General features: G+C 53.1%; 8 protein-coding genes across 8 annotated transcripts; 2 read left to right on the top strand and 6 right to left on the bottom strand.

The window, feature by feature from the left end:
• The first annotated feature begins 588 nt into the window (after positions 1-588).
• Positions 589-1,763, top strand: QC761_105710 (uncharacterized protein). The gene is made up of 2 exons (XM_062873827.1): positions 589-1,103; positions 1,159-1,763. The coding sequence occupies exons 1-2, from the start codon at positions 707-709 to the stop codon at positions 1,362-1,364; spliced, it is 603 nt and encodes a 200-aa protein (XP_062736905.1). The 5' UTR covers positions 589-706; the 3' UTR covers positions 1,365-1,763.
• Positions 1,764-2,046: 283 nt separating this feature from the next.
• Positions 2,047-4,796, bottom strand: QC761_105700 (uncharacterized protein; the record flags this gene model as incomplete). The annotated part of the gene is made up of 4 exons (XM_062873826.1): positions 2,047-4,035; positions 4,099-4,285; positions 4,344-4,391; positions 4,471-4,796. The coding sequence occupies 4 exons, from the start codon at positions 4,794-4,796 to the stop codon at positions 2,047-2,049; spliced, it is 2,550 nt and encodes an 849-aa protein (XP_062736904.1).
• A 2,192-nt stretch (positions 4,797-6,988) lies between these two features.
• Positions 6,989-8,308, bottom strand: QC761_105690 (uncharacterized protein; the record flags this gene model as incomplete). The annotated part of the gene is made up of 3 exons (XM_062873825.1): positions 6,989-7,339; positions 7,400-8,163; positions 8,236-8,308. 3 exons carry the CDS (start codon positions 8,306-8,308, stop codon positions 6,989-6,991), a joined length of 1,188 nt encoding a protein of 395 aa, XP_062736903.1.
• Positions 8,309-9,692: 1,384 nt separating this feature from the next.
• TPS3 (Trehalose-6-P synthase/phosphatase complex subunit) lies at positions 9,693-12,597 on the bottom strand (the record flags this gene model as incomplete). The annotated part of the gene is made up of 4 exons (XM_062873824.1): positions 9,693-9,733; positions 9,793-10,462; positions 10,521-12,507; positions 12,575-12,597. 4 exons carry the CDS (start codon positions 12,595-12,597, stop codon positions 9,693-9,695), a joined length of 2,721 nt encoding a protein of 906 aa, XP_062736902.1.
• A 314-nt stretch (positions 12,598-12,911) lies between these two features.
• On the bottom strand, positions 12,912-13,632 carry QC761_105679 (uncharacterized protein; the record flags this gene model as incomplete). Its single annotated transcript, XM_062873823.1, has 3 exons — positions 12,912-13,136; positions 13,345-13,451; positions 13,488-13,632. 3 exons carry the CDS (start codon positions 13,630-13,632, stop codon positions 12,912-12,914), a joined length of 477 nt encoding a protein of 158 aa, XP_062736901.1.
• A 2,176-nt stretch (positions 13,633-15,808) lies between these two features.
• Positions 15,809-16,339, top strand: QC761_105674 (uncharacterized protein; the record flags this gene model as incomplete). The annotated part of the gene is made up of 1 exon (XM_062873822.1): positions 15,809-16,339. The coding sequence occupies one exon, from the start codon at positions 15,809-15,811 to the stop codon at positions 16,337-16,339; it is 531 nt and encodes a 176-aa protein (XP_062736900.1).
• A 677-nt stretch (positions 16,340-17,016) lies between these two features.
• Positions 17,017-19,054, bottom strand: RSA4 (ribosome assembly). Its single transcript, XM_062873821.1, has 5 exons — positions 18,709-19,054; positions 18,128-18,632; positions 17,927-18,072; positions 17,463-17,867; positions 17,017-17,405 (listed from the first exon to the last, which is right to left on the bottom strand). Exons 1-5 carry the CDS (start codon positions 18,931-18,933, stop codon positions 17,133-17,135), a joined length of 1,554 nt encoding a protein of 517 aa, XP_062736899.1. The 5' UTR covers positions 18,934-19,054; the 3' UTR covers positions 17,017-17,132.
• A 372-nt stretch (positions 19,055-19,426) lies between these two features.
• QC761_105660 (uncharacterized protein) lies at positions 19,427-20,144 on the bottom strand (the record flags this gene model as incomplete). Its single annotated transcript, XM_062873820.1, has 2 exons — positions 19,427-19,848; positions 19,907-20,144. 2 exons carry the CDS (start codon positions 20,142-20,144, stop codon positions 19,427-19,429), a joined length of 660 nt encoding a protein of 219 aa, XP_062736898.1.
• Positions 20,145-20,550: the final 406 nt, after the last annotated feature.

Genomic DNA, 20,550 nt, shown 5'->3' with positions numbered 1-20,550 from the left:
AAACAGTTATTATGTTGGGAAAACGAGGGGTTATGCGGTTGGAAATAGGACCAGTATTGCGGACTGTAATGACCCCTGAGAGGAACTCCTATACCCATGGAGAGGCGGTCCCACACTCATTGAGAAACACCACTCGTTCCATGATGAGGTGCCCGGTGGTAGAGATGAATGGCACTATGACATGATGCCGTGACTAGGCCTTTGAAAATGATAATTATATACAGACAGTGTCATCATCCTCGGGCATGGTGAAGATATCAACATCAAACCTAGCTCAACACAATGTAGCAATTTCCTCGCAATCCTAGGTGACACTCATCGTCCATCAATATGTCCTATTCTCTAGCCACAACACCCGTAATGAAATACATAACATGGTGTGGTGTTGAACCAAGTGACTAGATATATTCCAGGCTGCTGACAAGCCCAGACAAGTTGTTTGAGATCAAGAGCAGAATCGCTTAGCCCTATGCAAGATGCTTATGCACTCTGCGCTTGGCACATGCAGTGATGTAACGCCATTCGGGCCCTGATTTGATGGTTTTTGGTGGGTCGGTTGCTGACATGTGAGACACGACCATCCGAAAACCAAGGCAAAATAACACTGACTTTTTCTCGCCAGCTCTCCAATTCTGTGACATTTCTGTCTGATTGCGACTCTAGTCATAGTAATTCGTCCAACGCCGAGAAAAAAACACCAATCAAAATGTCTCCTTCAACCAACACCGTCCCAACAGGACCTATCCTCGCCGCCCCTCCTCCATGGAACACCAAAGCAACCATGTACCTGATCCCCTTCTGGACCTCCTCCAAAACCGCAGCCAACCTCCCCCAAAAGGCCTACCACCCCTTGGAATACCACTCCTCATTCTCCTCCCCCCAAGCATCAGGCAAACCCCTCGGGGGTCTCAGCATGGTCCAGATAATCCGCTACCACGAAACCCCCGTCGGCCCCTACGACGAACTCATCCTCTGTCCCGGCACATTCGAATACCCCCTCCCAGACGACCAAGCCAGCTCAACCAAGAAGAAAACCGGCAAGGCCATGAGGATCACCCGAATCTACGTTAGCCAGAAATACACCTGTTGGAACGGCCGAAAGCGTTTGTTTCCCCACTACTCTGTTTTCTCAAGGACCTGTCTAACACCGCATCACAGTCTGGAACCTCCCCAAACACCTTGCCAAATTCACCTGGTCAACCCCCAACCCATCCAACCCCAATGTCCAAACCCTCCGAGTCTACCCCCACGACCACACTACCCCCTACGACCCAACTGAATCAACCCCCAGCACCACCCCCTTATTCAAGTGCACCCTCAAGATGATCCCCTACCTCCCATCCTTCCCCTTCTCGAACCACTAGCTTTCAAAGTTAAGGATTGACGTCACTCTGGTGCAACCTCCCTTGCCAGAAAATAGCCAGGCTTCCCAAGAAGAGCTCCCGGGAACGGGGGAGGAGTGGGTCAAGATGGGGGGGTATGAGCAAGTCTCCAAGAAGTGCAAGATCATGTGGGCTGACATGGATCAGAGGGAAGAGGGAGAAGGGGGAAAAGAGGAGGGTAACTTCTTTCCTGGCCTGAAAAGGTGGAATCTGGCGGTGGTAATGCAGGATGGAGAGGTAAACTTTGTGGATGGGGAGAGGTGGGCTGCACCGAGGCATACACTCTGATGCAGCGCTTTGGGGTCAGCGTTGGTGTAGTATGGCGGGAAATATAGGAAACAAACAAGTCTTGGAGCTTCCTTTTTGGATAGCAAAAGACTTATTTTCTCGTGGTTGGAAGCACAATCTGTCGGTTTTGGCGCTGCGGTGACATGCCCCCTGCCGAGCTGCCCCTGAACCGCTTCACCCCGTGTCAATAGCCTCTCTGTGAAACTGTAAACAATCAAACAAGTATCATTCTCTCATAATCTCTTTGAAGAGAATTTGCTCCTCAGGGGATGATTTCCATCAGCCAAAGCCATCCACACAAAGAGGCCCCACTTATCGACAACAAGTTGCTCCTGATCCAACATCGCGCGACCTACACGGGCCACCCAACCCCCCATCATATCTCCTTCACAAACCCAACCTCAACAACCCTATCCATAGCCAACCTCAAATTCGCAATCTTCGCCCTCGTATTCTCCCTAATCCACAAGAAAATCGACAGCACAATCCTCCTCCCAATCGAGCTCGACCTCCTCACCCTCATCTGCTCCTTGCCAACAATATACATAATCTTCGCCGCAAAAGCCTTATCAAGCTTGGCCAGCTCATCCGCAACCTCATGATCCCTCAATTCCACCGGCAGCTTATTCGACCTCGAGTTCAGCCCAGGAGGTCCACCCGCCAACCCCGTGGTAGTAGTAGTCCTGGCGCTGGTACTCGTGGTATTATTATCCCCATTCTTCTCCCCACCGACCTCGTCCTCGTCCTCATCCCCCACCTCCTTTGACGAGTCCAGTCCCAGCCGCTCCTTCGCCTGCCGGATAATCGCCTTCCTCACCTGGTTGTATATCAACGCAGCCAAATCAGGACTGATCACCTCGTCCATGAACCCGTGCTTGATCACCAGCCGGTAACACCCCGGTAAAGTCCCAAACTTTGAGACGTGATACCTCTCCTCAGGGGGAACAGTCGGGATCTCCACCGGATGAAGATGGAAAAAGACAGCCACCTCAGGTACAGCGACAAATTTACTGACAAAATGTGTGAAGACAGCTGGAGTCAACACACCCGTCTTATCAAAGTAGATCCCCAAACCTCTAATGACACTCAACGGTTCACCTCCCCATTTGGGCGTAAGGCACAAATGTCCCTTCTGGTCCTTACCAACAAGTTCAGTAGGCCTGAAGCGGTCCTCCGCCTCGGCGCGCCACTGGTTCTCCTTGCCAAATCTCCAGAGGAGGAAGATGGCAGTGAGGATCCCAGAGACGGTGATGGTGAACCACGCCCCGTCCGGGACTTTGTTGAGAGCCGAGGAGAGATACAGCCCGTCCATGGTGGCGAAGAAGAGCCAGGGGATGAAGATCAAAAACGGGGACAGTTTCCAGACTATCAGCGCCACAAGCGTGACCATGCAGGTGTCGAAGAAGGTGACGAACATGACGCAGACGCCGTAGGCGTTGCCGAGGCGGGTGGTGTCGCTGTAGACGGCTGTGACGAGGACAGCGCCGATCATGAGGATCCAGTTGAGGAAGGGGACGTAAAGCTGGCCGTGGAAGACGCGAGAGGTGTGCACCACCTTGACTTGGGGGCAGTAGGAGAGCTTCATGATTTGGCTGGTGAGCTGAAATGTTGCTGTGATCATGGCCTGGCTGGCGACGATGGCTGCCAGGACGGCTACCACCAGGGAAGGGTAGAGCATGCCCGGGGGGACACAGTTGAAGAAGGGGTTGGCATAGGCTTCGGGGTGAACACTGATGAAGGCCGCTTGACCGATGTACGCCAGCAACAAGCAAGGGTAGGCGTAGCACATCCAGCTCAGCTGAATAGCGCGAAGGCTGAAGGCACCAAGATCCGCAAACAATGCTTCCACTCCCGTAAAGGATAACAGGATACCGCCCAGCATCCTCCAACCCTGTGTCTTGTGCTGCGAGAAGAGTTGGATGGCAAAATAAGGACTGAAGGCCTTGAGCACCACCCAGTCGTATTTTACGAGGTTGTAGATGCCAAAACCGCCGTTGAATCCCAACCAAATGATGACTATGGGAGCAAACGCCGAGGCGAGCTTGGTGGTTCCGAACGGCTGTATCAGGAACAAGACAATGAGGATGCCACAAGAGGTACCGACAATTGCCGAAGATGACAGGTCTGGCTTCACGACCTTGAGCCCCTGGACAGCGCCAAGGACGGATTGAGCGGGTGTAAGGACACCGTCGGCAATGACCATGGATACGGCCAAGACTCCAATCGTCTTGAGGAGCCCATGGGTAAACTTGCTTCGTTCGATCCGGTCGCGAATGGTACGGTTCGGTTTGCGCATGTCCATTGTCGAGTGGCGTTCCATGCGCACAAGCACTTCTTCTCGAGGGTCGCGCGAGGTGATGTTTGCCTGTCCCCATCTGTAAGTAATTGCCAGCATGATTCGAGGGTGGGCTTTGTTGAGGGGATTCACAAATCTGGTAAGGAGTGAGTAACAACTGAAAGTGCCACCTTCTCCCTCATTGTCCGCGTGCAGGATGATAAAGACATATTTGACCGTGACCATAATGGTCAACGACCAGATGATGACTGAGAGCACTTGCAGAAGGTCTTCTTGAGTAGGCGGTTCGAGGAATGTCGACGAGTAGACATACAGGGGACTACCCCTGGGGATCAGCATTGCTACCGGACAGCAACCGAGACGTCTGACGATCATACCTGGTGCCAATGTCTCCGTAGATAACACCGATGGATTGGTATGCTAGCCTACAGACATGCAGAATCTTGTTAGTATCACAACATCCTAAAGAGCAGCATCAAAAAAGGAAAATGGAGCCCGACACACCATAACAGTGTAGTACCCTTAAACACCTGCTTCGTTTTGCCATGCTTGTCACGCCAGTCATCCCCCTCTTCCACATCACCGCTACTGTTGGAAGGTCCACCATTCTCCTGAGAGATGTCACCGGCGGTTCGTCTGTCAAAAGACGCCCTTGTGATGCTTCTGGTGTTGTAAATACCGCCGGCCTGGCTAGGTCCGATGTCTCCTCGCAAGTCTGGCCCAAAGGAGATACCGGTAGAGCGGGCCGTGGATTCAGACGGGACATTGTTTAGGGGAGGCGGGTCGTCATTGGCCTTCGATGTTATCGGTGGTGGTGGTGTGTCGGGCATGGTGTCAGGGTTATGGCTTCGGCAGTTGAACGTTGAACTGTTGCGTTGCTGGTCATGGAATGGGGTCAAGACTTGGTATGATGAACATGAAAGTCAAGAAAAGGGATGATATCTCGGAACAAAACCGACAGGATCGTGCTGTGTCGGCTTTATAGTTCAGCTTGTCTCAAGACGAGACTCAGCTTCTCGTCCACCAGTCGAAACAACCGAGAGATAAGGATGCGAGATAGATTTGCATAATGAGATATCGGTAAAACACGTTTCTCGCAACGTTCAGTGGTGTGGGTCATGGGGGTCGCGAGCACACGAGCTTCTGGGGAGCTCCGTGGTAGGGCGCTGGGTCCTTGGGTCCAGCTCAACGTCCCGTCCTCTAGTCATTCTAAGGGCAGATAGCGATATCTCATGTGAGTGGTCAGTGTCAACGAGGGTGAGCTACATGCTCGTGAAGGTCATGCATGCGCGCTTGATTGAGCACCTCCCTGCTCCATCCTTCCCGTCACCGTCTACAGCCGCGGGGGTCTATCCCTGGCCGGCATGCCCCGCGGCAGCCATCGGGTTAAGTGGTGGAAGCGTGGTTGATGCTACCTACCTACCAAGCAGGTTAGAGATCGACACGGCAAGGACACGAAGGAATCAAGGAATAGGGATGTTGGGGCTTGGGGACGAGACCGTGTAAGTATCGGTCGTCTGTGAGCTGAGGACCACGAAAGATACGTAAGGTACCTCAGGTAGGGAATCAACACCGTGCCCCGTTAAGGCGTCCACTTCGAACACGAAGTCCACGGACTGGCCCATCATAGACAGTGAAATGTAAGAGGCCGACCGTCTCCCAGTCTAACTCACCAAAACCCAAAAGTCCAACCTCACAACCATCCCAGAATGAGTTGAGAGCCAGAAAATGAGGTGTGTAAGACAACATGGTCTGATAAGATCCCCATGCCTTTCAGCAAACGGCCCAACTCTAACCGACACTTCACTTCAGAGCTTCAAACTCTCCCGATAACACACATCTTCCCCCTCCCTCAATGACCTCACCAACCCATCATCCCCTCCCATCATCAATCCACTTCGGATGAAGACATCAAAATTCCACCACCGCCATGTCTTGTTCCAAACCCCACGGTTGCCAAGCTGACCTTGGCATCGCTCTTGGCAAGCCCTAAGCTTTCTGGCTCGCTCCACCCAAGCCCAGAACCTGATTGCCAAGCAGAACCCTTGCACCATTCAATGACAACCCAGTCCTCCGGGTTTGTTCCCAAAGACCCAGGAAGGGTTGGCAGGGGCACATGCCTCTTTTACTCCCGGAGGCCGCCCACCGCGGCAGCGTTCCGAGTATGTGCCAAGTCGGGGATTTGGGCTGGGATCTTTTTGGAGAGACGACAGGTGATGGCTTGGATTCCTTCGGGTTTCTTGTTTTGACCGTCGACAGCAGAGTGCGGGAGGGAGTTGAATTCAGGATCACCAAGCAGCAAGAGCGCGCGTCACTGAACGAGCGAGAGTGTGGTCTTTAAAGAGAAAACGCTATGGTGACTCGAAATGTAATGATCGAAGATTCATGGAATAAAGAGCGACAGTGCAACCTCGGACATGGCCTCTTTCTGACCTCCAACATCCATCTCACGGCATGGGCAAATGCAGCAACAGAGCAGTAACTATGCTTCCCCCATATCCCTCAGCTCGCAAACAACCCCCCTCCTTCTATCCCCAATGGTGCCATCACATCCAGGGGTTCCACAACAGAGTCGATCCTGATTGAGCCCACCTCCTCTATCCTCAAAACAGCATCCCGCCAGATGCCTTTCCACCACCCAAGGAATGCCATTACAGAATGCAAATCCCGCGGTAATGTCCCCTTCCTTCCCATGCGCCAAGACCTGTAACACACTCCGGACAAGCAGGTCACGATAGTGAGGGGTTTTGGAGCCGACATTGTGGCAGTGCAAAGATCGAATATGCAAAGGTTTCACAGCGGGGACTTGTCTGAGCTCGAGAAAAGTGCGGGACTTTTTTTTTTTGTTAGTGACATCTCTTGTTTAACCCTGTTTTTGTTTATCCCGACAACAACTCCGTAAGGTAATAAAGATGGTGAGCCTCGGGTAATGCACCGCGGCCCAGGATACCTCCTACACTACACCATCGTCCAAGTGACAACACTCGGATCACAAGTCCCATGGTCCAAAAAACGAAACTTCCTAGTCAAGCTGGTCCACAGAATCAGCATCCGCAGCGCCACCCGAGTCACTCGCGCCGACAACGCTCTTGCCATCCTGCTCCGTGACCTCGAACCGCCAGCCAAACTTGTCCTCGATCTTGCCGAGCTGGATACCCTTAAGTTGCTCGAGAAGCTTGGTGCAGATCTCGCCTGGCTCCTCGATACCCTCGGGAATGTACGTAACAGTCTCCGCGCCATTGCTGCTAGACACGCGAGCCTGTCCCGCAAGCCGGTTGCTGTCACGTTTGGTGATCGACCGGATGGGCACAAGAGCAGCTGCCGTGCCCGCAGCCAGCACCTCTGAGAACTTGGGCAGCTCGTCATACTTGATCTGTCACAACCCATCGCCGTTAGCCATTTGCCTTCGTGTTCACCACAATGAAGAACCTACCGCCCTCTTCTCCACCCCCCAACCAAAATCCCTCCCAATCTCCTGCACACTCAGACTAGTAACACTGTCAATCACCGCCCTACTATCCGGCACCACCAGCGTCACCTTGCCCCCCTCCCTCAAAACCCCAATAAACCCACTCGTAGAAAACTCATCCACCTCCTCGTGCCTCTTGCTGTCCAAATGCAGCGTGATGCCATACCCCTCCCCCCGAGCCTTATCACTCCACCGCAGCACAGGAGCATAGTTCCCCCCCACCTTGGCGCTCCCCGTCCCATTCGGGGCAGCCCGGTCAAACTCATCCATAATCAGCGCCCTGACAGGGTGAGTCCCGTGGTAAACCCCCGTGGGCAAGACATAAACGCAAAACATGTACTCCTCCGGCGGCGTCAGTCCCAACTGGGCCGAAGAACCATAGACTTGCGGCCGAATGTACATCGCCGCGCCTGTCTCGTGGGGAGGCACGAATTCGGCGTTGAGAGCGACAGCCGCCTTGACTGCGGCGATAAAGAGGTCGACAGGGACCGGAGGGACAGAGATGAACTCAGCCGAGTGCTGGAGCCGGGCCGCGTTGCGGTCAGGGCGGAATATGGCGATCTTGTTGTTGCCCGGGAGGCGGAAGGCTTTGAGGCCTTCGTAGGCTTGCTGGCCGTAGTTGAGGGCCGGGGCCATGCCGTGGAGGCGGATGTAGGGGTCGGTGACGAACTGGAGGGGTGACCATTGGCCTGTCTTGACCGAGTAATGGGATTCAATGTGGCCGTTTACTGTCGAGGTGTGTAAGTAATACAAGGGTTTGTCAATGGAACTTGTGGTGGTTGGTAGTAGGTGGTACGGACCTTCTCTAACTTTGAAGCCGACATTGGACCAGTCGATGGTGTTGACCGGAGGTGGAGGAAACTTTGAAGCCATCTTGATGTTTTTTGTTGACTTGATATGCGGTAGAAGTGTTGTAAATCCGCCCTTCTGTTTGTGCAGGTGATCTTGCGCCGAAGTAGCTCAATAGGGGATGACTCAAAGCAAACTACCTAGGTACAAACCGGAAAGTCTCAGTCTTCGAATACTACAAAGACCAAAACGGATTCGAGTGATGATACCTCGACTTGACCGTCGCTCAAAACACGGTATGAAACAGTCCGAGGTCAGCAAGCCACTTGCTCTGATGGTATTGCCCTACCTAATGTCCTTGGGGCCTGAGCTCTCTCCGATTCGGCTTGTCTCGCGGCTGCCCACTGAATGAGGGGCAGCTCGTCAAAGTTCTTTTCAGGGGTCCAGGGATAATGCAAGATTGGCTGGAAATCGCGGGGTACCTAGGAAAAGAGAACCAGGACAAACCCCGCCATCCGATAGCGGAACATATGTCATTGCCGAAGGGGGTCAATGTTGGTTATGGTTCCGAACGCAAACAAAACATAGGTCTCTAGGGAGCAGAGGAGAGCAAAAATGTATTCCATGTTCCACTTTGTACAGTACAATAAACTAGGTAAGATAGGTAAACCGCCTGTCATGATCTGGGACAGCTCATCAACCAACGAATACAGGCTCCAAACGCCATGATCCATATAAACATGCAATCGATAAAACATGTGCAGGCTAACAACTCTTGAGCAAAGAAGGAGAAGGCCACCAAAGTTTCCACCACCGAAAAGAAATAAACCCCCATCCCATATCTATACCGAGGCCCTTAATCATTGCTGAAGCAATTCCAATCTCTCTCTCTCTTTGCCCTCCGAATCCGTTCGATACTATCGACGAGTTCGCGTATCATAGCGTTTCGACGGTCTGCTTTTCTTTGTGTTAACCCATAGAATTTCCATCCCAATCGCCTTAAAGTCCACTGTAGAACGTAGAGGCTTGCCTCATCGTAAAAGAATACCATACAGGACGGCGTAAAAACTGCGACAAGACCCAGAAGCACAAAAACAACAGTCTTGGCTGCGCTGGCAGAACACACGAGGTTCTACCATGCAAGGAGCCGAGCGCATACAAATAAACGCTGCAGTATATGCTCGCAAAAAGGGGCGACAAATCAACCCGACCAAGCCAAGCAAAACAACAACAAGGCAGGGTAGGTACCACACCTCATCATACCGAATAACGGCGCACACCACACTGACCCCACACGGACCCCCGAGTCAACTACGACGTCGGCAGGAACTGGAGCTCAGCGTCTGGCGGCAGAGTCACACCTCTAACAGAGCTCTTCCGGCGATGTTGCGTGGGCACAACGGACCTGCAACATTACCATTGGCATCTGGCCTAGCAAAGGGGGCTAGGGAGGGGATAGGGCAACTGCTTACGCGATTGATCCCAGTCTCTGTAGAGCCATGAGTACACCTGTATTGCGTGTTAGTCTTGACTCTGCAAATCGATCCTCCGTGATTATTGTCACTTACCACTCACGCCCTGTGTCATGGTGGCGGTCGCCTCCGTGTTTCTTGTTCCCAGGCTGACCGTCACAACCTCTTCCACAAGGCCCTCCTCGCCCAAACCGTTGGCCCACTTGAAGACCTTCTCGTCCTCACGTCCATCACCGACAACCATGAGGAAGTCCACTGGCGACGTGTGAGTCGCATCTGGCGCCATGCGGTCGCGAAGATCGGAAAAGATCCTTTGGGCAGCCGTGCTCTTGGTCCAGTCAAGCGGCTCCACAAGGACGCAGCCCTCCATGGGAATAGCGTGGACTCGCTGGTCCTCACAAGCGTCGTTGATGTGACTAGCACAATCCAAGGCCTGTCGGGTGGCAGATTCGTAATCTTCCGCCGACTTATAGTGGAAGATGAGCGAGCAGCGCCGATCCTCTATCTCGGCGCCTGGGGTGCGCTCGATGTAGTATGTCAGGATACCTCTGACGGAATCCTTCCAGGAGCGGATTTGATCCGCATCAGCCATCTCGGTCCACTCGGTGCTACCACAGTCTCTGAGGAAACAACCGTTCTCAGCAATGAGGCCGAGATTAGGGACACGGCGGAACAGACGATCCAGCTCTTCCGGTCTGCGGCCAGACATAACATAAATAGTGTTACGATCGTCAAGGAGCAGGTCGTTCAATACGTCAAGAGTGCGCTAGTAGTGCTCTGTTAGTTGATGATCACTCAAAAGGAAATTGCTGAAGAAAGCATACCTGTGGGCTGACAGGAATGATCTGGTTGACTGGCCCCCAGCTGACCAGGGTGCCCTCAAAATCGAGGATAAACAGCCTTCTCTCCGTCCTGTTGTACTGTTGAACCAGCGTGTTGAGTGAAAGTCGGGGAACAGAGGTTTGGTCGTGACGGTGCTGTTGTTCATACACAACATCGAGGCGAGCCAGGATCTCGGAAAACCAATGAGACCCTGTGTGGTGGGTGACTGCCTCGTACAGTTTGGTCCATCGCATCTCTTTCTCCTCATCCCCCATCTCCAGAGCCTTCTTGATCGCATCCGCACAGGCCCGATAATCCCAAGGGTTGACCGAAAGCTCATTTCCGCCAAAGAGGGACGACGTGCCAGTGAACTCAGAGAGAATCAGAGATCCATGCTTCTTTTCGCTGATCTTGCCGTCCTGGCAAAAGAGGTACTCATGCGAGGTTAGGTTCATGCCCTCGCGTTGGCTGGTGATCATGAGGGCGTCCGCAACGCTCAATAGAGCAAGATACTGCGCATAGTCGATGTCTTGCTTGAGGTAGACGACGGGCTGGTACGCCAAGTTGGCCCACGAGGAGTTGACGCGAGTGACAATGTCGCTAACAGTCGCGTCCAGCTCGCTCTTCTCGCTGGTGGAAAGCGCCACTTGGATGAGGACAACCTTGTCCCTCCACTCCGGATTCTTATTCAGGAAAAGCTCATATGAGAGGAGCTTTTGTCTCACGCCACGAACGTGATCCAGTTTGTCGCGAGCAACAATGAGCTTCTTGCCAGCGTAACGCTCCCTCATGGTGTCCAGCCATCTCTTAACCTCATCTTCTTCACGATGCTGGCTGAGACTAACAGGATCGATCCCAATTGGGAGGTTGACAACGTCGACAAAGCGGTCTTCCAACTGGAGTCCATCTGGAGTGGCCTCCGCACTAAGGAGTCGACTGCAGGTCTGAAGGAAATGTCTCGTGTACTCGTGGATCTGGAATCCAATCAGATTGGCGCCGAGCATGCCTTCCAGCAGCTGTTTCCGAACCGCCAGGCAACGGAACACTTCAGATGACGGGAAGGCCACGTGAAGGAAGAAGCAAATCTTGGCTTCTGGCAGCTTCTTTCGTACCATGCCAGGGACCAAGAGAAGATGGTAGTCGTGGACCCAAACGACGTCGCCCCGCTTCCAGTTCTTAACAATGACATCGGCGAACGCTTGGTTGACATTGACATAGTATTTCCATGAATGGTCCTCGTATGCCTTGCTCTTGGGATTGTCGGGAATCTGGTAATGAAACACTGGCCACAGAATTTGTTTACAGAAGTGAGAGTAGTGTCCATCGAAGTCCTTGTCGGAGGGGCAGACACTGAGCATGTCGTGCTCCGTGGCGAGCTTGTCCTGAATATCCTGGAGTTGTTGAGTGCCCTGGAGAGCATCCGTGGGCATACCAAGGGTGCCGACCCAAGTGCAGTCTCCAACCTTTCCCTCTCTGGAAGCCGCCTCGGCAGCATTTCGAAGACCGCCATTGCCCTGGTCAGCGTTAACGATCTTCCAGTTGGCATGTGCAAAAACCCTCTCGTGGCTCTCGCTTCTATCGAGTGTGCGAGGTTGTGTGATGCCGGCCCGACCCATCTCCTTGGCCTTCTGATGCAGGTTTCTAGCCTTCTGGATCAACGAAGGAGGTGGCGGTGAGTTCGCCCGCGACATTGGCTGATCTAAACGACCTCCCCAGGTGGGAGAGCTTCGGTCAGCTGGCGCACGAACACCATCTTCTCCAATCGCTGTCGTTGTTGGAATATGAACCCGCAGCCCATCCTCGTTAGTGAAGAGACCGCTGGGCTTCTTCTCGTCGGTCGGAGTATGAGGCGGGGTGATACTGGGCGGTTGGAAGAGGCTAGGCTGCCGCTGAGGTGGCGCTGGCCTCAGATTGGGCTGAGGCTTCTCGGAGCGAGACCCGCGCGGAGGTGTGCCGGGGAGTGTGAAATGAATAGTCTTGGGGAGGAATCTGTACAGAAAAAGCGTAAGTATAGTGCTTCAGGCAGCCCGCACAGCATTGACAGCAAGAGACTCACAGTGAAGCAATAAAAACCGTCATAATGGGCAGATGACTGGCCGTCTCTTGCTATCAACAGGTAGGTGGGATTGTAGAAGGGCCGTTGGCGAGGAGTCGGTGGTCGTAGCTACTGGAAAATCCCCAGTGACAAGTTCATGGGGGCCAAGGGCAAGGATGAAGCTTTTGCAACGGATATTCTCCCAACGGTAAACAGCCAAGCTTGCAGGATGCGCGAGAGTGCTGTCGGTAACGGCGTCTTTGGCTTGTCGACAGGTCACAAGTGCCCAAACAGAACCAGGAAATGTAACCGTCTCAACAACTGTGGGACGAGCTTAGGGCGGATGACCATAAAGGAGCTAAGCTGACGCTCGGATTGTAGTGACGCAAGGTGGCTTTGTGAACAAGCTTAACGGTGCGGCCAGAAGAGCTGCGGCAAACGGGGATGGCGCGTCTAGTGTGGTGTAAAGCCTGATAAGACTTCTCGGTGGACGGACGAAAGAGTTGCGCAGCGTAAAAGAGCCTGGAAGATGCCGGGGGCGGGAGAGGAGAACAAAGACTTCGCGAGACTTGATGCTCGAAATCTGTTAGGAAATATCTCCAGTCAGACCAATTGGGCCTTGTCACTCAAAATAGGGCAGCATAGTATTTTGAGGGCGGGGATCAGGTTAGTGCCCAGTGGTCCACCCTCTGACGTAACGAGCCAGAGCCGGGGCTTTTCTTCCCTCGAGTGGATGGCAGTAACCACGGGTGAATCGCTCGAGAAGGGAGCTAAGGATTGGGCATACCTACTTGCCTGTTGATAGCCACCCAGATCGAAAGATCGGATGTCTCTATTTGTTGACAGACAACGGCGTTGCAGAAAACGCTGACTAGGGAGTTTGACGGGGTCAGGGGCTCTCTGATGAGCTTTTGGAGACGGATGGTTTAAAGACTGTGTGGGTGGCAGCCTAGGGGGGTTCTGAGCTTTTGGTCCGTAGCTAGGTGAAGATCAAAGGCTGACAGGTTTTGAGTTTGATCGGAGATCTGCTGCCGAGAAAGAGTCTTGGTTTGAGCAAGCAAGAAGATCACGGAAATCATGGAAACTTGGAGGAGCTTCGATCACTTTTAATCGGTGTTGGAGCTCGCTTCATAGGCGCTGCTATGCCTGCAAAATGCTCAAGGGAGTGCTGAAAGTGGGCCCTACGGACCAAGAAGCAGCGTCCCGCCAGCCCGTTGTTCGTCATTCCAGCCCGAAACCAGTGGAGATGGACAAGGGACATCGAGGGTGGCATCGAGAGGAATGCCAAGACTGACAGGGGCCAGCTTGGGCTTCCGCAGCTTCCATCCAGTGACAGGGGGCCAGCCCACCACTCAATGCCTTGGAAGTTTTCCCAAAGAGTTTTGTTGTGCTTGCTTGCTGATGATCTCTTGATCGTCTTCCTTCCTGCTATCCAATATCAGTCTCGAATCGCTCCCGCCTATTGTTTATAACTGCAGCTCTTATTCGACGGTGGTTTGCGAGCGTTACAGAGTTCTCTTTCCGAACAGTTTCCGGCCTTCCTTACCTATATAATGCAGCGGCTTGCCTGCGCATTGTCTCGGCACCTGTCATGGATCGAAGATTCTGAGCATGCCTTTCATGTTGTACGGCCGTTTCTCTCAGGCAATCACGTAATCTAAAGTCTCCTGTTACCAAATCGAAGCCACATGTCAGGGCCAGGTGATGGCGAACAGTGTGACCAACGGGTTGAGCTGTGGGAAGGAGATGTGTGATAACAGAAAAACTTGATCTATCACTCTGACGTCTGGTTCAGCCTGGCGGAGTTCAACTCCTTGATAGCAACTCCTTTACAAGCAGCTGCTCCAGAGGCCAGTAAGCTCGCGGTCGCCATCCTTTCTCCCACCTGAGCGGCGGCCTCCAATGTGTATGGGCCCTGTCCGCTATGTACCTCCTGCTTGACTTGGATATCACAGCGCTGTCAACCACATGCAGTTCTGCAACCACACCCTGAACAGCCGGGCTTGGCTGCCTGGATAATGGATGCTTTGCCGAGGACCTCTTACAAGAAAGTTCTGCACCAAGATATCAATCGAGACATCCATTACCCGGTCCAAGACTCTCACTCGAATTCCGTGACACAGGCTCTTGGGACCGTTGCCGGTCTTGAAAAGCAGATCAGCGGATGGATTCCAGAGGTATGGAAGGTCCGGGCCGGGAACAGTGGAGATAGTTGGTGCCGATCAGTAGCCTGGTCTGCCGATAACAGCTCTTGTGCTTGTCATTGACTTTGGTCTACATATTGTATCAGATCCATGACCGTGATATCTTGATTTCAAGCAAATAATGGTTCTCAAACGCAGGAAATAGACAAGAGCCATTATCGGCTTCGAGTCCGTTACTCCGGCCGAGGGAAGAGGTTCAGAAGAGGGAAGATGACGCTGGTGGTTGGTCACAGCGCAGGGCTGTGGTGAGCGGGAGGGGCCAGAAGGCTGGGCGCCGGCGGTGCTGTTTGGAGCGTTTCCAGACAGATGAGCCACCGAAACACGTCAGATTCCACTAAGAGCAACCTTAATTGAGCAACTCCTCAACGGAGAAAAAAAGGTCCGAGTCTCCTCTGCCGTCCCATGGAGCGTTGTCGGTCCAGTCAGAGGCACAGCATGGGAAACGTGTCGACCTCTTATCAGGTCTGTAAAGCACGCAGAAATGGAATACTCGGCAGCAAGTGCCGTCATGAGGCACAGACAGAAACCCTTCCTGGCCGAATGATGGTAAGCTGGGTGCGCTTATTGTTCTCAACATAATCACCTACCCGACCATCACCGGCTTGGTGACAGTCCATCGTGAAGAGGTAAAATGTAAAAATTTTCATGCTTCACGGGCCGATCGAAATATAAGCGAAGCGATGAGCCTGTCCCAGCCACATGGACGGCCGTTTGATGTGCGCCATGGTACCATTGACCGTGGATTCCCGAGATCTCCCGAGCCCACACAGGGCCTTGATAGGCTAAAATCAGACGCCATCCGCCGACGACATCTCATACATCGGAGGGCCGTCAAGTACCATGGTATTTTGATGCCTTCAATCTCTCCATTGGCCGCACTGTTATGTGACACCCAGGGAAGAAAATAGCTCATAGTGAATTTCTGACATGCTTGGAAACGGAGACTTGCTTCTGACGGCGCTGTTTGAACGAACGCTATGATGCCACCAAGCAGCCATGATGCTACTTTTAGACTGAGACGAATGGCCGAGTATATCTCCGTGATGGCTACATGTGTGCCGTCATTTGTGGCATCTTCTGTCAAGGTGATTTCTTCACAAGATTGCTCTCTCTATCTTCACTACCGGTATCTGATGGTGAGCTCGACATTATGGGTACCCATGCCTATCATCAGACTGACAACAGGGACAATTGCTACGGCTGTTCTCTCGCCAAACCACCACCTAATAGTCAGGACACCATAACCACGTGTGTCCCCTCAATCCCCTCATTCTCCAATGCACTCCGCACCATCATCCTGTGGGCTATCCCCGAGAATCAACACTCCACAGGCACCTCATCCACGATCCCCGATTCCACGGGACCTATCGGAGACAGCTGCAGCAAAGCCAGCAACAACCTACTAATGCACGGCGTCTGCTCACACACATGTTTACGCAGTAGTCTAGACACCACGATCTGCCGGGGATGGCCCATTGCAGGAAAAAAAAGAAGTGTCCCAAGCATCCCAGGGGAAGGATGTCACCGTCTCATTTCATGCCATGGTGAAAATCCCGCCCAGTTCACACATAGTATCCAGTAACAATCACAAGCCAAACCATGGCTCTCCTCTTCTGCAGATAGGAGTTGCTATTCCCGTCTTTCCATAACCGGCCTTATTCTCAACCCTGATTTCCCATCTCGGTTGGCGGCATTTTACCACTCTTTATCTCTCTCGTCTGAAAGTGTTGGAGCAGACTCCCGTCCCCCAATGAGACAGTAGCGGTGAAAGCTCGGCAAAGATAGAAACTCTCTCATACATACTCTATGTGATGACGATCCAAACTCAGCAAAATCCTCCGATCAATTTCTCACAACTACCTGTTCGGGGACGGCACATGAGCCAAGGCTCGCCCAGTACCACAAATGCCGAGAACACCTCCAAATTCTAGTAGCTGAAGACGGCCCGGCCGAATGAAGAATCACCTCACAGCTCGTCTTCGTCTAGCTAGATGGGTGTGTGTGTGTGCGCCTCGTTCCAGCATTGGGTACGTGGGTACGTAGGTACGTAAGACAAGGTAGGTAGTAGGTATCGGTAAAATTTCGTGATCATCACGGAACATGACCCCCGTCCCTATTACCCGTTCTTCGGCGGTCAAGTTCTCATCAACCTGTCGTGACAGGGCGGATTTGCCCTCCCGGATGCTGTACTCCTGTATCCGTTAAGTAAGACCTATTCGCGATAGGTTTGTTCATTTCCAGTGTTTTAGTCACATGCAACCTTTTGCCTCCGAATAGCAACATACACGATCATTTTTTTTTGTATTCCTCTACCATCAGGGTATCATCACTCCTCGCCCCCCTCTCCTTTACTCTTACCAACCATCCCCTCCTCTCTAGTTCATCCATGTCCTGACAGCCTTATCTTTCCCACCAGACGCCACCTTGGCTCCGTCCCTCGGCGCCCAGTCCACAGCATACACCTCGTCCTCGTGGCCCGGCAGATCCCTCGCCAGCGCGCCCTTCAAAACGTTCCACACCTTGAGGGTGCAGTCTCTGCTACCAGTAACAAGCAAGCGGCTGTCGGCTGACCAGGCGCATTGGAACACCGGACCGACGTGGCCTCTGAGAGTGGTCAAGAACTTGCCGTCTCTGGCGTTCCATAGTTTCTGTTTCATGTGAGACTTGGACTGGAAAGGAAAGAAAAGTTATGTGATAAAACTTACAGTATGGTTGTCCCAACCGGCGCTGGCAATCATGGTGCCATCTGGCGAGAAGGCACACTGATTGACCTTGTTTTGGTGACCTAACAGTCTGGCCACCGGTTTGTTCCCGTTGTTGGTTGGATCCCAGAGGTACATTGTGAAATCGTCGCTCGCTGAGACAAACCTCTCGGCAACCTTGCCGTTGATCTTGACGGCCTTTTCGAATCTCTCCTTGGCCTTGGCCCTCTTGGCTTCTTCTGTCTCTGGGACCTCCTTGCTGTGGTCTAGGTAGCCTGTTCTCAGGACAAAGTCGCTAGAGAGAGCAATGTTGTTGATCCAGTGGCCGTGGGCGGTTAGACTTTGGACGAGGGTGCCCTTTACGCTATCCCAGATGCGAACAGTTCTGTCTTGAGAGCCGGTGTAAATCTGTCGGGACTCGTCAGTATGGGAGGTCATCTTGTGGATATGTTGAGGTTAATCCATACCTGGCCTGTCCCGCCCCATCTCACGCAGGTAATTGAGCTCTTGTGACCGCTCAGCACATGCTCAGTACGGCCAGTGTTGACGACCCATATCCTGGCAGTGCCGTCTTTGGAGCAAGAGGCAAGTCTAGGCGTGCCATCACGCCACACTGCTTGCGGTTAGTATGACAAGTTGTTTTCCCGAGAATCAAGAACCACACTTACAGTGGTAAGGTTCCCACGCCAATCCCAAGACCCACTTCGCATGCCCTTTGAGCTCGGCTGTCGACTTTCCAGTCGCCGGGTCCCATATCCGCACAGTCTTATCCATAGAGCAGGTAGCCAGCTGTTGTCCATCTGGCCTCCAGTTTACACTCATCACCCAGCCTGTATGCCCAGATAGCGTCTTCTCGGGTGTACCGGTATCGACATTCCAGATGCGCGCAGTGTTGTCGCCGCTGCCTGTGGCAAGGCGGCTAGAGGAAAGAGGAGAGAACTGGCAGCAGAGGATAGGTTGACCGTGGCCGGAGATCTTGTGGGCCATACGGGAGACAGCCTGGACCCTGAAAACAGCCTGAGGCTCGGCGGAGAGGGTGATGGTCGTTTCGAAGGGGTTGTTCACGCCATGCTTTTTAAGGAGTCCAAGTAGATCTGTGGGATATTGGTCTACAATGACGTCCCTTCCGGGGATGTGGATGCGAAAGCGGTAGGGCGTGAATTCTTCACGATCCTGAATTGGGGTTAAAAGTGTCAGCGCATGAGTTCAAGAGGTAGGTTGAGTATAGGGGACTCCGGTGTGATCGTACCCTCCCCATCATAGTGTTCAACAAGGCAGACACATTCTTCTCGGAGGCATCGGCAAAGTTGATCTCAATCACATCGGCCATTTGGTTCCCATCACCATCAACAAAATTGGCCTTGAAGGACCCGAGATCCGTCGCAAGCAGAGGGGAAACATCTTGCTGGACGGTGGTGCGCTCAATCTCTTCTCTCTTTTGCCTCTTCGAGGGAGGGGGGGCTACAGTGGCCATGGTTGTAGATAGCGGGCAGTCTGCGGTGTTGTTTATGCCTATGTTGAAAACAACTGCGGGCGCATTCTAGGACAGCGCGCAAGGGTCAGCACACTCTCTGGTGGGGACAAATTCAAAATTTTGGCGGTCAGAGCATGCAGAATTCGATGCCCCACCTTCATAAGGATGCGCCATGTGGGGCTGACGCGGATGACCCCTGCCCAAAGGCTGGAGCTTCGAGCTCCAGCCTTACAGCTAGAAATCCAATTGCTCCAGCTCTCCACTGGCTGCTTGCCCTCGACGATTCCAACTACAGCTCTGCGTCCATACAGTTCGCTCCTTCCTCACAACCAAGGAGTAACGCGACAAATGGAAATGCACTACTATTGTTCATTACGCTATGCTAATACAAAGGAAAATTCATCATAAAGTCAACCCAGTCCTGCCACTACTCGCAAACGCCTGAAAAGAACCGCCCCCTCTCGACATCAGTCGCAAAAGACAAAATGCGCGACTACCGGTTTGAGCTCCTACCGCGATAGCTCCTCTTCTCATAGTAGTAGTCGTCACTATCCGAATCACTGCTATCATACCTCCTCCTCGAGCGACCCCTAGACTCATGCCGCGCTGATGAGCTCCGACTGACACGCGACTGTGCGTCCGACGACGAAGCACGACTGTACGTCGACTGCCGCTCCAGTCGAACAAACTCATCAGGGTGCGCGCCAACCCTGGCGCGTGGGTCCGCATAGTACTCAATGTTTCCACGGTTGGGCTGTCGATAGTCGACATAGGCCGGATGCTGGGGAGTCGGTGCAAATGTCACAGACTGCCGACGCCTGCTTGGTTCGACCGACCGCGATCGACGATTGCCTGTAATGGGCGCTCCGTTCTCAATGATGCGGAGATGCGCGCGGATACGGCGAAGGCCGGCCACTGCGACTGGTTAATACCTATTGCTCTCAGTGAAGACTTGAATGGAGCACAAACTTACAGTCCTTTTCGACCTTGGCCACGAGGAACTTCTCGTACCATTGCTCGTACTCGGGCACCGTCATAAGCCCATCATAGTACGCCTGGCGCAACTTGCGAAAGACATAGGGCGCCTCATCATCAGCTTCATGCTGCTCCTTCTTTCTCTTGACCATGCGCCGGAGCTCCCAGCTCGACTTGATCGACGTCACGATACTACCGCACGCAGCAACCGTTGCCAAAACGACGGGGACACCCATTGTCGCGAGATGGTTAGGTGATGATTGACCTCTGGCTTTCTTCCAACTGGAAGACGGCGGAGGGAGACTAAAGAGGAAGTTGAGGAGAGTGAGGAGAGTCAGGTGCGTTGTCTGCTGGCATGAACTGTTTGATGATGTCGGAGGAAAGGGTTTCGATTCCTTGGGGCTCTGGGAGAGCTGGTAGAAAAGGAATGGGAGCCGTCGAGTGCGAGGGCGACACCGGCGACCTGGTAAAACATGTTGCGCATACTTGAGACGATTTTCCCATGGTGCTTGACCTGGTCAGGTCTGTTGATCGCTCTCTTGTTTCGGGTGAGCTTCACAGGCCCGGGTCCGGCCCCGTCTCGCCCTGTTCGGACCGGGCTTGGCACATTGCTCTCCCGAGTGATGGATTTCAATCTGCTGG

Source organism: Podospora bellae-mahoneyi (genome assembly GCF_035222275.1).
Source record: "Podospora bellae-mahoneyi strain CBS 112042 chromosome 1 map unlocalized CBS112042p_1, whole genome shotgun sequence".
Taxonomy (NCBI): Eukaryota; Fungi; Ascomycota; class Sordariomycetes; order Sordariales; family Podosporaceae; genus Podospora; species Podospora bellae-mahoneyi.
The sequence above is the reverse complement of the archived record's forward strand: the minus strand, read 5'-3'. Positions and strand labels throughout refer to the sequence as shown.

Excerpts from the sequence above, each read along its gene's own strand:
- QC761_105710 (XM_062873827.1), top strand. The coding sequence starts at position 707 with ATGTCTCCTTCAACCAACACCGTCCCAACAGGACCTATCCTCGCCGCC. Across the intron at positions 1,104-1,158 it reads CTGTTGGAACGGCCGAAAGC|TCTGGAACCTCCCCAAACAC; the intron begins GTTTGTTTCCCC and ends ACCGCATCACAG.
- RSA4 (XM_062873821.1), bottom strand. The coding sequence starts at position 18,933 with ATGGCCACTGTAGCCCCCCCTCCCTCGAAGAGGCAAAAGAGAGAAGAG. Across the intron at positions 18,633-18,708 it reads TGAACACTATGATGGGGAGG|GATCGTGAAGAATTCACGCC; the intron begins GTACGATCACAC and ends ACCCCAATTCAG. Across the intron at positions 17,868-17,926 it reads GATGGGGCGGGACAGGCCAG|ATTTACACCGGCTCTCAAGA; the intron begins GTATGGATTAAC and ends GAGTCCCGACAG.